The sequence below is a fragment of the Chenopodium album genome, chromosome 20 (genome assembly GCF_948465745.1).
Source record: "Chenopodium album chromosome 20, dcCheAlbu1.1, whole genome shotgun sequence".
Taxonomy (NCBI): domain Eukaryota; kingdom Viridiplantae; phylum Streptophyta; class Magnoliopsida; order Caryophyllales; family Amaranthaceae; genus Chenopodium; species Chenopodium album.
Window position 1 is genome coordinate 34,273,343 of NC_137853.1, and position 16,935 is coordinate 34,290,277.

Consider the following 16,935-nt stretch of genomic DNA (forward strand, 5'->3'; position numbering starts at 1 on the left):
ACCATTATTGATAGAAATTTATATAAAGAGAATTGTAATCATTTAGCTAATGGTCACGAGTATGACACTACAAGTCAAATAATATCGACAATTGGATGTTGGTGCAGTGGTGGTAGGAAAAACAGCGAGTTCGATCCCCCGCAATAACAATTGAAAGGAGCCTGAAATCTAACCACCTAAAATTGAACAACTAGGGATCATTTGACAGTGGTATGTATTATGGTTTTCGAGTTTTTGTATTTCAAAAATCATATGATATATATCATATACACCCTTCGTTTTTAAGTACTTGCTCCATCTCTTCATACGCAGAATTTTAGGATAAATTGGAGAAAGTAAAAACTACTCCCTCCGTCCTCTTTTGATAGTCCCTTATGGGCATTTTTCACGGGAATTAATAAACACAAATAAGAATAGTTAAAGTACATTGAAAAAGTAAATTGACATTGAGTATGCAAAAAAGTAGAAAGAGAAAGTAATAAAAGTATTGGGAAAACAAAATTTACATGGGGAATATAACTTTGCACAAGTATTGTTGCAAATTGGAGGGAATTTTAGTAAAAATTAATATTAATGGTTGTTGGAAAAAGCAAATGGGATGAACATTTTGGGACTAAAATTTGTCCATAAGGGACTATCAAAAGGGGTTGGAGGGAGTATGAAGATAGTGAGGTAAGTGGAAAAATAAAAAAATTATAAAAAACAAAAATAGTTGAGAGAATTGAAGGAGAGATTGATGTTGGGCCCATTAGTTGAAAAAAATGAATTAAATATTGTAAAAGCTTTCTTGTGGAGCAAGTATTTAATAATGACCGAAAATAAAAAAGGGAGCAAGTATTTAAAAACGGATGGATTAATAAATAAGAAATTTATCAAACTTTTTAAAATCATGCTTAAATTTGAAAACCGACAACAGAAAAGTAGAGACACAAACAAGCCCTAATTTGCCGAGTTCACACAAATACTTCATGGACCCAACCCCTATGGAGTGGTCCATAAAAAAGACCCGAATGAATGAAGCGAATACGGGTAAGACCATATAAACAAGTCATAAAACCAAAACCAAAACCCTAAATTCCTCTCTTTTGCCAACAAAACTCGCCCTTTCATTTCGTCTGCAGCAGCCGCTCGTTTTCCTGGGTGAGGAGAGAGAAAGAGAAAGAGTAAGAGAGAGAGTGAAGAAGAAGTACATCAGCAACAATGGAGGCTGGGAAAACTGTCAAGGATGTTTCTCCTCATGATTTCGTCAAAGCTTATGCTGCTCATCTTAAGCGCTCTGGAAAGGTGACCTCTTTCTCTTTCTCTTTTCTTCTTTTTTGATTTCGGATTGTATGATTTGATTCTGTTTTATGATTTTAGATTCTTGTTTTGTTTGTCATTATTTATGATTAAGTGATTTAGATTTGAGATTTTTTTTTTTTTTTTTAATATTAATTGAAGATTAAAGCTTGATTTTTGCCCCTGTTTGTTTATGATTTTAGGGTTTATAGATTTTTAGGGTTTAATGGTATATGTTGAAGAGCTGTTATTGTGATTTCATATTGAAAATTTCTTGTTTGATTTATGTGGTAGAGTATATGAAAGAACAAATTTGATAATTTTAAATTTTACTACGTAGTAAAGATTTCTGCTTTAAAGGTTTTAGTTGCTATAGGTTGAGTTTATTTTGTTTAATTCGAGCTACATTGGATTAGAAACGAGTATTGTGCTGTAAATGAAGAGCTGGGTAATATGAATGTGCCAAAAATTGAATAAATTATACCCAAAATTTGAATAAATTGAGGTAGAGATATTTCAATCGAGGCGCGGGTTATGTTTTTTTGTGGCTGCATTTCTCTGTTAATATGAGAGTATTGCTTATGAGTTGGAATTTATTTGATGAAGCTACGTTGTGATATGGTGCTTATGTTTCTAATTTGTGCTGTGTAGATGGAGTTGCCTCACTGGACTGACATCGTCAAGACCGGAAAGCTCAAGGAACTCGCACCATATGACCCTGACTGGTATTACATTAGAGCTGGTAAGTGCATTTGTTGATCGTTATTTTGTGTCCTTTTCATTTCAGCACCAATCTATATATGAAGTCAAGTATTCTGCTATATTCTTGTTCAGTACTAAACACAAACCATTAATCCAAAGAGGTAGCCGCTCTCTACTTTGTTGTCTGACTTTTGCAAAAAAAAAAATTGTAGAGCATTTTAGGTGTTCACATTTTATTGTTAATCCAAAGAAGTACTCATAATTTCAAGATGATGTTCTTGCTAAGTCACGAAAGTCAGGTGGATTTTAAGAGTAGTTGTGAAGAAGTATGTTGCTCGATGCTCCGTGTTGTGATTGACCACTATAGATACTTTCTGGAGTGAGAATCTGGCTTGCACAATGCTATTGCTATGTCATTCTCGTTGATTATTGAATTTCCTTCTGTACTGGATGGTAGTTCTATGGGTATTGGTTGCTGATGTAAAGCGTTTTCATAGCAGGATAGTGTAATTACTGAGATACACGTGCCTGCTAATATTTCACATCTTCTAAATATTGTGAACACATTGCTTGCACTGTCTAATTGTGCTTATGATGCTTATATTTATTACTTTTAAGTTAATGAAAATCAACTTTTTTTTGACAGCCTCAATGGCAAGGAAGATTTACTTGAGGGGTGGACTTGGAGTTGGTGGCTTTAGGAGGATTTATGGAGGAAGCAAGAGAAATGGTAGCCGCCCTCCCCATTTCTGCAAGAGCAGTGGATCTGTTGCCCGTCACATTTTGCAGCAATTGGAGCAAGTGAACATTGTTGAAATTGACCCCAAAGGGTAAGTTATGTTTGTTCATAGCTATTTTATGTACGTTTGATAGCTATGAGTAATTGAGCACCATGACTGCATTCTGACATAATTAGTTACAAATTGAGGAGCAATATCAGCTGTTTCTAGTTGAAATTCTGAACTGGAGTTAGTTTTCTTGATCATGACATTACCCGTAGAAGCTATGCATTTACAGCTTGACGCTACTTTAAATTGTGTTTTGACATCGAATAAGGATGTTAAGATGTAGTATATGTTGCTTGCAAGTAGCAATTTGCTAAAAAGCTAGTGGAGAGTGTACTGATAATTATGTGTGTATCTTGCAGAGGAAGGAAAATCACATCAAGCGGCCAGCGTGATCTTGATCAAGTGGCTGGTAGAATTGGTGTTGAGGTGTAGGAAAGCTGGTCTGTGATCCTACAAATGCATCAATCAATTCGGAATCTTTTTATTACTTTCCAGTCAAATGGAATTTAGGTGTAGAGGGACGTAAATCAGATTTCTACCTTTGATTGCCTATGTTTAATTTTTTAGTTTTGTGATGCTGTGCTAGTTGTCTGAGTCAATTTTGCTATAATGGTCGAAAGACACAGGGTTAATTTTAAGAAATATATAAACTTAAATTTTGTCTTTGTGTCTTGTGTTCATGCTACTTCTGTGACACTCATCTTCGTTACTAACAATGACGTGTTTGCAAGTCTATTCTGTATTACTTTGCCTGTCTTGCTGATAGTTACAGCAGTAGGTGAATTGTTCATACTACTTCTGTGACACAAACCATCTTCACTATTAACAATGACGTGTTTGCAAACCAATTCTGTACCTGATAATACAAGTGAACATCAAATTCTCTCAGCCTTGATACTCAGCTTGAATTAGAGTTAATTGTATGTAGAATTAATGCGTATCAATTTCTTGCATGCTGTTTAAGTGTTCATCATTACATGCAAGGAAAATAGGAGTTAGTTGCTAGGTTAGAATATGAATACATCAGTCATCAGATAGTTGTTCTCTCCATGCAAGTTACATGTGTTACAATTAGGGATATAACTATATAAGCATGGAGTATTGGAGTTGGTTGGTTCTCACTTAACGTTTGTGTTGCATAGGAAACTTGGGGCTTCAAAATTGGTATCTGATGGCTAAGCGTGGTTGTTTGTTCTTGCGTTGGTTTTGCCATTGATGAGATTAAAGGTGGAGGACTTGCATTTCTGTTGGTTCTTTTGTGGGTCTTATTATGAGAGGATTTGAGTTAAATGAGGTAGAGGGAAGAGACTTGATGCGAGGGGAAAAGCCACCGTGATAGAGAAATTGTGGTGAAAGCTCTCTAGTCTCAAGAGGGGATAGTTGTTGGTCAAAAAATCCCACGCAAGAAGTTGGGATAGGTTATTTTTCCAATTTTATGTTCGGATAAAAGTTTTTCCTTATACTACGGGCTTGTTTTGTTCACTTTAATTTTACATGCTGAAAATATAATTTCTAATATTATAAGTTTTAAGTTTAGATAAGTCAAGCTAACACACTATACCATCATAATAAACACAATAAGCGATTAAGTGCACATACAAAATATATTATGTCTATAAGTAGTAATGGCGAATGTCATATTTGATATTTTGCTTAACAAGAAACCAATAAACTTGGTAAAATCCATCAAAAATTAATTCGTTGTACTATATTAAGATGAATAAAACAAAATGGAAAAAAAGTCAATAATGGACCAAAGTTGATTTGATGCGTCTTAGACTAAACTTGTTTAGAGCAACTTCAATGATTGTAGCTAGGGACTTGCTTGCAATTACAATAATTCCCTAGCTATTAGCTTGACCATTGGAGCTAGAAAACTTAATTAGCTTGGCTAAGCAAATTAGCTTTGCCAAGCTAATTTGCTTGGGAATTAAACTTGCCAAAATGAAAATGCTCATTGCACCAATTAAGCTCTTTATATGTATTTTCTATCCAACAAATCCAACAACTAGTACCTAAGCTAATAGCTAGCCATTGGAGAAAAAAGTAGCTAAAATGATAATTAGCTTAAAAGCTTGTGTGCCATGATAAGCTAATTGTCAAATTAGCTTGCCATTGAAGTTGCTCTTATAACCGAACGCATTAATGCATGTCAATTGAAATCAAGTATGATTTGATTGGGCATAACTAGATTAAAAAACAAACAAAATCGATCGATCCCTTAGTTTTCATAATTGTTTAGCCATCCAATTGACCCTGTTTCCATCAACTGTTTAATTGTGATCCAACTTAATATGAATTCGGACTCAAAAGTCACAATAACCTTACCCAAATTAAAAATGACCTCCCTCACCACAATATACAAACTAACTTCTTTCATAACCTTAATAAGTTTATATCAAAGATTGTTAAGCTCAATCCAAAACCGAACCATCAACTCTTCATCAATTATAATTGGATCTTCTTAATGAATGTCTCAGTAGATACATTAAAAATATTTGCTAAAGTGGTACTCCACTTTATGAATATAATTTATGAATATATGCCATAGTCACTCATCGATCGGCATAATTAATATTAATTTGGAAAATTTGTCAGAAACAACCTTTTAAAGTGTCCACTTTACTAAAAACAACCTTTTAAATTTTTTTTTGCAACTTCAGACCACATTATAAATTTTTTTTATCAAAGACAACCAAATGCTACTTTCCGGCGTTGACTCTATTTTTCCCGATGTTGACCATTAGTGTGCAACGCACATGACCTCGTATATTGCTTAATACACCAATTTTCCTCCAATTCACTCGTACAAAAAGAGGGATGAAAGAGAAGCAGGGATTTTAATAGGAGTTAATTGGAGGGGAAAAGGGGTGTATTAAGCAATATAGGAGGTCACGTGACTCGCACACTCGTGGTCAACATCGGGAAAAATAGAGTCAACGCCGAAAAGTAACATTTGGTTGTTTTTGATAAAAAAATTTTATAATGTGGTCTGAAATTGCAAAAAAAATTTTAAAAGGTTGTTTTAAATAAAGTGGACACTTTAAAAGGTTGTTTCTGACAAATTTTCCTATTAATTTTGATTTAATTTTTTACTTTGAACTATAATTTGAAACGTTCGTTAGCTTTTTTTTTTTGAAGGGTTTGTAATTTTATAATTTTACTTTTATAATTTTGTACTTTTATAATTTTGTAATTAAAGATTTATTTCTTTGTTTTTGGTGTTTAGAGAGCCACAAGGGTGAGGGTGAGAATCGATCTCAGGATCTCCTGGAATTAAAGATTTTTAACACACTTACACACCTGATGAGCAAATTCTAACGTGTCAAACAAATTGGAATTTAGCATTTAACTCTCGAAATGTAGGACCCCCTTCTCGAAAAAGCCACATTTACCGACAGCCACGTGTCTCGAATTAGCCGAGATTCGTATCTGTTAACCCAACCCCACCTCATCATTTTTCCAGACAAACTCTCAGATTCTCTCTCTCCTCTTTTGCTCAAACAAATAACTAAATTTAATCGAATAAATCAAAAAAAAATTTAAATTACAAAACGAATTATTCGAAAAATACGAAAAAGAAAAAGCTTTGAAATTCGCTGAATAAAATAAACCTCCTTTGATTATTTTTTTACTAGGTTTATTTGATCTATATTTCCCCCTTTTTTCTTGCTTTAGTTCATACTTCTTTGCTTTAATTTGATTCCATTTTCTCAAAAGTTTGCTCGAATTTTCGATTTTGCGATCTTCAGCGTTTATTAGGGTTTCTGATTGCTCCCAATTTGTGGTAAGTTTTTCTTCTTCTTTATGATTATGTATTAATTAGAAACATTTTTTTTTTTGTTATGATTTTGCCGTTTGTTTGAATGATCGAGGGTTTAATTTTCTATATTTTCTGGTTCATGTGTTAATTATTACTAGTTTTCATGAAATATTGATGTTAAAATGGCAGCATTTGTATGATTTTTGTACTAATATGGTAGGGCGAACAATTAATTTGAGTTTTATTGATGTAAGTTGGTTAAGAGTTTTTAATTTTTGGCAGAAATTGGACTTGGAAGTTATCTTTGTGTTACTTACTGATTGTAGTGATTGCAATGAAGTTGGTGTATTGTGAGTTTGTGACTAGAATTTTGAATTTTTGATGCTACATACCCTACAATCCTACATTATTGATTCAATATGACCCATTACTAGATGATGTAGTAGTAGACTAGTGGCCGAGGAGGCTGTCGAATTACTAGATGATGTTATGATGTTAAAATTTCATATGAGCATTGGGGTTGTGACTTGTATTGTCAAGTATACTAGAATCGGCATTGCGTGTTTCTGAGTTCTGGTAGTTTTCTTTGTTCTCCGTTTCTATGAATCATAGTTAGTTTCGTTGAGTTTATTTAATGTTGTTTTGGATGGCACTCGTACACACTATAAGGTTATAAACAATTGGTGATAAGTTAATTATTTGTATTGCAGGATTATCTGTTTATCCATTGATCTTTGCTGTCGTGGTAATTTAGGTCCGGTGGGTGTTTTAAGGATTACCAGTTGTTTTTTGGGTTGTGTGTAAGTAAGAGATTGTTGGAACTCTAGGAAAGTTAAAGAGCAACAACATAGAGAGACTATCCTTTGTGAAAAGATCTGATGGGACGGAGATTTTCAGATTAGTGTTACTTTGTGATGGGTTTGATGTGGGCTGAGTGGTGACTGAATATGTGATGTTGGTTGTTCCCTTGGTTTTAGTTTGGAATTCGGTAGTAAGTTATTAAAGGCGATTGATGAAATGTGATTGAGAGCTGTAGCTGAATCTATTCGCTCTTTGTAGAAGTTAGTTTTGTATTTGTTGGCCTTTATATGTTGCAAAAGTTTATTTGTTGAAGAAGAATGGATGATTTGTCTGAATGGTTGGTTGGCATGACTGCAAGTGAAGTGTCCGATTCACACTTTTTTATCCTTTCTTGCTTTCTTGCTGGTCTGGTTGGAATCTTGACTATAGCATTCACTGCTTTTCAATGGAGAAGAAACATCAATTTGACTTGGATGAAAGCTATAGCAAGATCCAAAAAAAATCCGAAGACAAGGAACAAAGCGCCTGAAGCTCCACATTCATGGAATTTGGAATCTGTAACACGTGCAAAAAATGGGAATTGTTGTGTCTGCTTAAAATCCTTTACTCCTTCACAAACTCTCGGACCAATGGTGGCTACAGACAGTTTTTATAACCGATGTAGCATTTGCGGAGCAGCTTCTCACCTAGGCTGTTCCTCAAACGCACACAAGGATTGCAAGCGTGTATCAATGCTAGGATATGAGCATGTTGTTCACCAATGGGCTGTTCGCTGGATAGAGATTACAGATCAAACTGATGAAACTTCTTTCTGTAGTTATTGTGAAGAGCCATGTAGTGCTTCTTTTCTCAGTGGTTCTCCTATATGGTGCTGCCTATGGTGCCAAAGGCTAGTGCATGTTGACTGCCACACCAGCATGTCTAATGAATTTGGTGATGTTTGTGATCTCGGTTCTTTGAGAAGGTTGATATTATCTCCACTCTTTGTCAGGGAATTAAGCCAGCCATCTTCTGGTGGAATTTTGAGCTCAATTACTCAAGGTGCAAATGAAATTGCTTCCACTGTACGTGGACGCATTAGAAGTCAAAGCAAAAAGCATAAATATAAAAACGGTTCCTCTGTTGATTTGGGAGGTGGAAGCATTGCATGTGATACATCAACGGATAATACTTCAGGTACTAGTGTAACAGTAAATGGATCACATACTATGGAGGACAATTGTAATGGTAGTGGCAGCACAGGAGATCATAATTGTAATGGAGATTTAGATAAACATGCAGATCTAAAGCCTGATCTTAAGAGAAGTGCATCAATTACCCAGAAAGATGACCAGGTTGTTCATAAACAGAGATATGTTATTCTTGATCTGCCAGCTGATTCAAGACCTCTCTTGGTGTTTCTCAATAAGAAGAGTGGGGCACAGCAAGGAGACTCCCTTCGTGTGCGCTTGAATATGCTACTGAATCCAGTTCAGGTTAGTTGTTACATCATGTTTCAAATCTAGATTATTTTTTTTTTAATTTTTTTATTATTTATTTATTTATTTATTTATTCATTTTTTCCGATTGATTGTCATTTTCTTCTAAAATAAAGTGGTTTGCTTAGCTTGGACTTGGAGAAGCCCTTTATCTCCTTTTCCAGAGAGTAGTTGTGTGTAAGATTTTTTTACTTATGCCTGGAATCCTGGATAATCTGTAATGGTGCTACTCCACTTTGACAACCCGGTTTTTTTTTTTTTTTTTTCCTAATGTATGAGAGCAGATGTTAGTATGTAAGATGATGTTGGCTTTATCTTTATTTTATATTTTCAAATAATAATGTTTTACAATTTTTACTAAGAGATAATTGGTGAGTTTTATTTGATAATCTTTTAATATTATCACTAAGCTGACAAAGTATGGTCATAACTTAATTAGATACTTCCTAAAATTTGTGATAACACTGAAAGGTCAATTCAAAAGTTTGTTGTGGAACATTGGGAGTAGCATAGAAGACATAAGGAAGTGTTGCGAGTGATGAAGCTTGATTTCTGTCTGAGTGGCCTCATTTGGAGTGGTTGGGTGGAATTTTAGTTCCAATTGGTGTGTCTTCACAATTCCAATAAGCTGCCTAATCTTTCTGATTTTTTTATTTTGTCATGATAGTTACCTTTTTTTTTTTTTTTTTTTTTTTTTTGTAAATAATAGTATACAACATTCCACGGGTTTAAACAATGCCATGTGGGTAGAAGAGATGAGAAATTAATAGCAATACCACTATTCTGCTCTTTAAATCTTTGTAATTTCTTCCTTTTTATTGTGCTGATCTGGATCTCTCATTTAATATTCTGATTTTGTTGCCTGCTTGCAGGTTATTGAGTTGGGCCCAAATCAAGGACCTGAGGTTGGTTTGTACATGTTCAGAAAGGTGCCACACTTCAGAATTCTTGTATGTGGTGGAGATGGAACTGTTGGCTGGGTTTTAGATGCTATAGATAAACATAATTTTATTTCTCCTCCCCCAGTTGCAATTCTTCCAGCAGGGACAGGAAATGATCTTGCAAGAGTTCTTTCTTGGGGCGGTGGACTTGGTTCAATAGAGAAGCAGGGAGGTCTCTGCAGAGTATTGCATGACATAGAGCATGCTGCAGTGACCATTCTTGACCGATGGAAGATAACAATTTTGAATCAGCAGGGGAAACAACTTCAACCCCCCAAATTTATGAACAATTATCTAGGTTGGTCAAAGCTGAATCTCATATATATTTCCTCCTAGTGGTCATGCTGTAGCTTCTTGCACTTCACTGCTTTGGAAAAGCAATAAGTTTCTATGGATTTACTTTGTTCTGGGATACAATACCTTTGCAATTCTTTAATATTATTTTAAAATTTATTTTAAGACTTCTATCTCTCTTAATGTGGCTTCAAACTTTACACTAAGGGTGTATTTCCATGCGCTGAATTTGACTGATCTGAACTTATGGTAGTTATAAATTGAACTTGGGATACCCATAGGGGAGCTTCGTTGAACTTTTTCTTTTTTTTTCCCCCTATTATAGTTTGTTTTTTAGGTGAAGAGAAAAGAGCCCAAGCTTGAAAAATTTGAGTTTACAGATATTTTATTTGCTAGACATGTGTGGTATGCTGCTGATCTAGTTCTGTGTGCTATTTCTTCTAAATTATAACCTTTTTTATTGCAAGAACCAAAGATTCATTTGTAAATTTTAAATTATACTTCTTTTTACATTGTTCCTTGGGACGCCAATGTGAACCCTAAAAAGTTCAGTAAGCTGATACAAGTAATTCTTCATATGCTGTGGCTAGTGGTCTTTTGATGATGTTATCTGTTGATCTGATTGTTGTGCTGTATAATATATAGTTATAATTGCTTATTGATGTATTTGTTGCATCACAGGGGTTGGTTGTGATGCGAAAGTTGCTTTAGATATACATAATATGAGGGAAGAAAATCCTGAGAAGTTCTACAGCCAGGTAAGCAACCTTTTTGCTATACTTCCTCATATTGCAGTAGTTTTCTTCTATGATAGTTTCATATTCAATGCAATGTTTTCTCATTTGCACATATTTCTCTCTACTCCCTCTTCATCACACGGCTCTTTTATCTCTCTCTCTCTCTCTCCACTAGCTCCTAAAACACTGTGCTTTTCCTACATGTTGCAATCTCCTCATCACGCTAGCTCCTAAAATACCGTGCTTTCCCTACATGTTGCAATAATAAAGCAAGAATGCTTTCACATCTGGGTGCAGGTACTTCTGCAATATTATGAAACTGTCGCTGTTGAAACTATTTATGTTGTCAGAGATATTGATTGTTGATTGTTGAATGAATGTGATCAGTGGCAGTATTTATGGCTGGGGGCCAAAGTTTAGACTGCAACCAATAAGTTAAGAACAGGTACCATGTACAGCATAGAATTAAATTCAGTTTAGGTAAAGGCCAATAAGTTGGATAAGTATTGAAAAGGGAAGGTTAGGATTTTTTCACCTTCAAAAAAAAGTAAGGAATAAAGTTCAGATATTGGCCAATAAGTTTAAGTAAGGGCTACACAAATTCAATTCACAACAAAAATGGGTCATATAAAGGGCAATAGGCTTATAAGGATAAACAAGTTTAGATAAGTTATGTCAGTGTTCTTTAGGTGAAAAGAATGACTCTTTAATATCCAAGATATTATCTGGGATGTTAAATGGTATCAGTATTTCTTCTTGAATGTAACTTTGGCACTGACTCATTGCAAGCAGGTTTCTTTTCATAAGAATGGCTTATGATGCTAATCTATGGAAGGGTTCATCTCTCTCTCTCTCTCTCTCCGTAAATTCTTCCCATCCCCTGAAAAAATATTGAGATTCTGGACGACTTTTTATGTAACCTTAAAATCATGATAGTTTATTATTTTGATGCCATTGGTACGTGAGCCCTACATTCAGATTATGACTATAATCTATTTGGCTAATAGCTGTTAATTGTTTTTTTTGCAGTTTATGAACAAAGTCCTTTATGCTAAAGAAGGAGCCAAGATTATCATGGACAGGATATTTGAAGATTTCCCTTGGCAAGTTCGTGTAGAGGTAGATGGTGTTGAGATTGAAGTCCCTGAGGTGAGTATGGTGATTGAACTTGATTTGGAGGGCTACTATTATCTGCTCCTTTATAAGGTTTTGTAGCTTTCTAAGTGGTTCTTAGTAGGATCCAATGGTCCAACAGTCTGTTGTATTCATAATAATTCTAATGTATAGAAGTAATAGGAATGAAATAATTATGTACCAGTAGAGGGAGGTTAGATATGAGTAGAGGACATTTTATTTACTTCATGGGGCCTAAGATTAACCCTATTCACTTAAACTGCTTATTACTTATAACTTGCTGTAGTCCTACTTGAATAGTTGAATCCCTCGCCGTTTAGTAACTTGAGTGATGGATCTTTTTTCATCCATGGATTGACTTATTCTAAGTCTTAGTTGTTACAAAGAGTTTGATGGGTTCCTTCTTTGTTCCAAGCAATGCAGTGATATGGGCAATTAGGGCTAAGTCCATTTTGGGGTACGTGTGCCACATTATTGTTTTGGGATACCTTTGATGAGCTTTGCATCCCTATATGTAAGCTTTGTGTCCTACCTCATTGGAAGGGTGCTCTACACTTTCTAATCTACACAATTTATAACTGCTCTATTGGGTTGTAGGGTACCATGTAGATTTTGGCATGCTTTAAGTACTTGAGAATTGATGGAAGGAGATAGAACATGATGGTTTACTTGCTCCAGCATTTGTTCAGTCATAAAACAGTCTTACTCTTTAAATTGAATGGCTGACCTGAATCTCTATGAGTTGTCAGCCATCATGTTAAGAGCAGCATCATCCTCTTCAACCTTCCACTTGTAATTGCTAAGATGATTGATTGGGTGACTTGTGCTGTTTTAACCATGATGAGCCACGTGGATTAAAAATTATAGATTTCTTTCTTTGGATTTTAGATTGGTTACCAAAAGTCTCAGAAGAATTGTAAATCAAACAGGTCATCTCATATATTAAGCAATGGTTTGATATTATGCTGTCATTATAGGAATTGGGTATCTATTCCCTCATTGGCTTCCTCTATTTTCCTGGTCTTCTCTCAGGGTCTAAGGGGATCGTTGGTGCTTTGATTGGACACTGTTGGTTTTTGGTTTTGCAACTACATATTTTGTGTCTGCAATTTTCCATATTTTAGAATAACTCTAGCTAGAATGCATATGGTGATCATTGGAATTTCATGAACCATGCGGGAAGTATTAACAAAAGCTTTACAACTTTACATTAATACTGAGATTTAGTTACTATTACATTACAAATTGAGTGCTCAAATTTTGGTGGGAGACTTCCCAACTGCATTTCCTATATTTTGTGGGGCCACTTGGCCTAACCTATCAGTTTTTGAGAGTACAGGTTCCACACTCCATAGTAATAGTTTCTGGGAATAACTTTGCCTGACTCTGCTTCTTTTTACTTGAATTCAGCTGGAATATTAAATTGGCAGATGTAGGTCCATATATTACTTGACCAGTTATTTGCCTTTTATTTTTTTGTAAAAAAATTATTTTAATTGTAGACAACTTTTCGTATTCTGGAAGTTACTTAAATTATTCCAATTCAGTTGCATCTGGTATCCTTTGCGAATATCATCAGATCTCTTTTTAACACTTTGATTGCCTCAACAAGTCTACATATGTTCATGCATTAATACATTGCTGTTTCTAGGACGCCGAAGGTGTTCTTGTAGCAAATATTGGAAGTTACATGGGAGGTGTGGACTTGTGGCATAATGAGGATGAAAACTTTGGAAAATTTGATCCTCAATCAATGCATGATAAGGTTTTGGAAGTTGTGAGCATATCAGGGACATGGCATTTGGGAAAGCTTCAGGTAAAGTAGCATTTTCTTTCATATTGTATTGTTGTCTTTCAGATTCAGTTTGATGCCGCTCTTTAGAATGGGAAGAATTATGAGAAGGGAATTACTTACCACAGGCCTGCTTCCTGGGTTATATTTTTCTTGGTTTAGATGTTCAATTTTTAACTCCATGAGGATTTAGGTCTCCAATCTCTTCTGCTGTATGTAGAAGAAGACTCAGAAGGGATAGATATGATAGGAGATTCAGATATTCTATCTCTAATTTAAGATAACTAATCAGATAGTAGTGATTTCCTATTCAGGTAACAAGTAGTTGTGAACACCAAAAACAACAGATTTGTTCTATTCATGCATATTTACTCCAGATCAACTTGATACAATTTTTATATCAATGATTTAGCAAATGATGGTCAATTGCAAGGTTTTCTGGTCCACAGGTTGAGAAATGCCCCTCTGCAATTCAGTAGGCATTATTTTTTTCTTATTCTTTTCCAAATATAAGCTTCCTTTCATCTGTCTTATGTTGGCTCTTTTTATCTATTTTAACATAAGTAAAAATATTGATTTTGTCTAATTATTTTATTTGAGTAATTTGTCTTGCATTGTCTGGTGATTTCTAATAATTTGAATAACTTTAGTGATTTTCCTTGATAGTAATTCTATGAATGACTTGAAATTTTTGCATGTTACTTTGGATTGGTCTTAATGTATTCTTAGTAGCTTTAATTAAAAAAAAGTGTTTAAACAATTGGGTTGCAGGTAGGGCTGTCCCGAGCACAGAGGCTTGCACAAGGGCAAACCATCAAGATCCAGTTATTTGCTGCATTGCCTGTGCAGATAGATGGGGAGCCATGGTTTCAGCAACCTTGTACATTACAAATCTCTCATCACGGCCAGGTAACCCCTTTTCTACATGTTTGGGTAGCCTCTCCAAGACCCAACCCCCGATTTACTCTATTGTGCATTTGTGATTGCATGCAAAGCATATACTTCTTGATGCTCTTAGTAAATTTGTTGTCCTTTGGAACATTCTTTTATTTGGGTAATTTGTGACCTTGGAGGTGAACTTTATTAAAAGTCCTTTCTAAAGTTTCTTATAAGTATCCAGGTTGCTTGAATCTTTGAAGACCTGGTTTGCTCAGAATGTGAGATTCGTGACCTTTATTAAATTAGAAGACTAAGGTCCTACTTCTATATAGTAGAAGTAATTGATCCAATGATGATCAAAGATCTTGGGTTGTTTGGGCTTAAGGGTCCGACTTTCCTGTTGTCAAGCTTTGGCCAAGACCCTTGTTGGGATTAAAGAGTAATGGTTGATACAATGGGGGTTCAATGTTTGCAAAATAGAGACTTCTAAATGACTGAGTGTAGTCCTTGCAAGACTGAATATATTGGCCCATGTTATGAATGGTTTGAAAATTTGAACAGAGCCAATAGAACTAATGCGCTAAAGAGATCCTAGATCTCTGATAGGATGAAGAACTTTGCCTGCTATGTAATGTGTGACCTGAGCTGATCATTGAATATCCTGAAGAAGGAAAAGAAAAAAAAAAAAAAGAAAATAAAGTGTTCCCTACGATGGGAAGGGAGATAAGAAACCCTTTTTTGATCATGTGGCACAGGCTAATTAAGAATCTTAAGATATGCATAGGAAAAAAAAGGGCAAACAGCTTTACACTGAAAAGGTACCAAATGATCTTCCGTCTTATATTGAGAAGATATGGTTTTTCTCTTTTTGAAAGAAAGAAAATAGGAATTAGAAGGTAACTCCTGTCAACCCTTTCTTATTGGGAAAAGTATTAGAATAAGGAAGCGTAATAGCCAATAATTCTGTCTCAGAAAGAAATATTGCCATTTCCAGAAATTGATATCTTCGCAACTGTACTCTCCTTTTACATCTGGTTTCCTGTTTTACTTAGATTGTTACTTCTCTTACCTCTTGTGTAACTGCTTCCGTCACTCTCTTGTTCCTAAAATTGTTTTCCCCTGAAAGGGCATTCTCTCTCTCTCTCTCTTTTTTTTTTTTAATTTAAATTTATTTTACTATTCTCTTACATGACCAGTTTTTGTTGCATAATACTACCTCCGTCCTCTTTTGATAGTCCCTTATGGACAAATTTTAGTCCCAAAATGTTCACCCCATTTGGTTTTTTCAACAACTATAAATATTAATTTTTTACCAAAATTCCCTCCAATTTGCAACAATATTTGTGTAAATTTAACTTTCCCATGTAAATTTTGTTTTCCCATATACTTTTATTACTTTCTCTCTCTACTTTTTTGCATACCCAATGTCAATTTACTTTTTCAATGTACTTTAACTATTCTTTTTTGTGTTTATTAATTCCCGTGAAAAATGTCCATAAGGGACTATCAAAAGGGGACGGAGGGAGTATGATATATTGTTATGTGATTGCTTTAAGCAAGACTTAATTTTTTGGCTTTCATAAGAGTCCCTTCACTGAATTTTTACTGCTATGCTAAGACAATTCTTAACCTCTATGTGCATAATATAATTTTGCAGGCGTTCATGTTGAAGAGGGCAGGTGAAGAACCCCTTGGTCATGCTGCTTCGATACTTACAGATGTATTAGAAAATGCCGAATCCAGTCATGTTATCAATGCTGCACAAAAGCGAGCTCTTCTACAAGAAATGGCATTACGTTTGTCCACATAGTCTTTCATGATTCCAGTGACCGGTAACCTGTATTATGAAATTTTTGGTGTATAGCTGGCTTATTTTCTGTTGTAGATTGTTGATGTAAGGTTTACTTTTCTCTCAGGAATCCTTTCCCTGTTGTGTTTTAAGGGGAATTTTTGTTTTTCTTTTCCCTTGATTGCTGAATGCATTATCTGGTATGTACAGTATATCTCTTATTTACACAAAAATGGTTCTCATTGTAGATTCTTCGAAAGAGATTATGAACAAAGAAATGTCACAGCTTAGTAGAAACTTTATACCCCAATGCAAATTTTGGCTTGGAGATCATCTCTATTATGAGTACTTTCTATTTCGGCCTGGAGATCATCTCTATTACTTTCTGTATTTGGAGTAAAGTGGTACCTCTTAGGCTCTTACATGATACCAATTAGCTGTTATTTGTCATTTAAGCTGCCTTTGTGTATGTAAACTTCCATAAGGTTCATATGTTTGCGCCCTAATTTTGCCTAAAACTTGAAGTCTAGGACTATATTTTACTTTATAGATAATATCG

At 34.8% G+C, this 16,935-nt stretch overlaps 2 protein-coding genes across 2 annotated transcripts; both read left to right on the forward strand.

Moving 5' to 3' along the window:
- Positions 1 to 1,117: 1,117 nt before the first annotated feature.
- Positions 1,118 to 3,433, forward strand: LOC145597864 (small ribosomal subunit protein eS19z). The gene is made up of 4 exons (XM_081654120.1): positions 1,118 to 1,284; positions 1,930 to 2,020; positions 2,627 to 2,810; positions 3,128 to 3,433. The coding sequence occupies exons 1-4, from the start codon at positions 1,201 to 1,203 to the stop codon at positions 3,198 to 3,200; spliced, it is 432 nt and encodes a 143-aa protein (XP_081510246.1). The 5' UTR covers positions 1,118 to 1,200; the 3' UTR covers positions 3,201 to 3,433.
- A 2,823-nt stretch (positions 3,434 to 6,256) lies between these two features.
- On the forward strand, positions 6,257 to 16,709 carry LOC145597482 (diacylglycerol kinase 1-like). Its single transcript, XM_081653663.1, has 8 exons — positions 6,257 to 6,555; positions 7,242 to 8,807; positions 9,683 to 10,049; positions 10,727 to 10,803; positions 11,812 to 11,931; positions 13,568 to 13,732; positions 14,480 to 14,617; positions 16,245 to 16,709. The coding sequence occupies exons 2-8, from the start codon at positions 7,650 to 7,652 to the stop codon at positions 16,395 to 16,397; spliced, it is 2,178 nt and encodes a 725-aa protein (XP_081509789.1). The 5' UTR covers positions 6,257 to 6,555; positions 7,242 to 7,649; the 3' UTR covers positions 16,398 to 16,709.
- The last annotated feature ends 226 nt before the right edge of the window (positions 16,710 to 16,935 follow it).

Excerpts from the sequence above, each read along its gene's own strand:
- LOC145597482 (XM_081653663.1), top strand. The coding sequence starts at position 7,650 with ATGGATGATTTGTCTGAATGGTTGGTTGGCATGACTGCAAGTGAAGTG. Across the intron at positions 8,808-9,682 it reads TGCTACTGAATCCAGTTCAG|GTTATTGAGTTGGGCCCAAA; the intron begins GTTAGTTGTTAC and ends GCCTGCTTGCAG. Across the intron at positions 10,050-10,726 it reads ATTTATGAACAATTATCTAG|GGGTTGGTTGTGATGCGAAA; the intron begins GTTGGTCAAAGC and ends GTTGCATCACAG.
- LOC145597864 (XM_081654120.1), top strand. The coding sequence starts at position 1,201 with ATGGAGGCTGGGAAAACTGTCAAGGATGTTTCTCCTCATGATTTCGTC. Across the intron at positions 2,021-2,626 it reads CTGGTATTACATTAGAGCTG|CCTCAATGGCAAGGAAGATT; the intron begins GTAAGTGCATTT and ends TTTTTTTGACAG. Across the intron at positions 2,811-3,127 it reads GTTGAAATTGACCCCAAAGG|AGGAAGGAAAATCACATCAA; the intron begins GTAAGTTATGTT and ends TGTATCTTGCAG.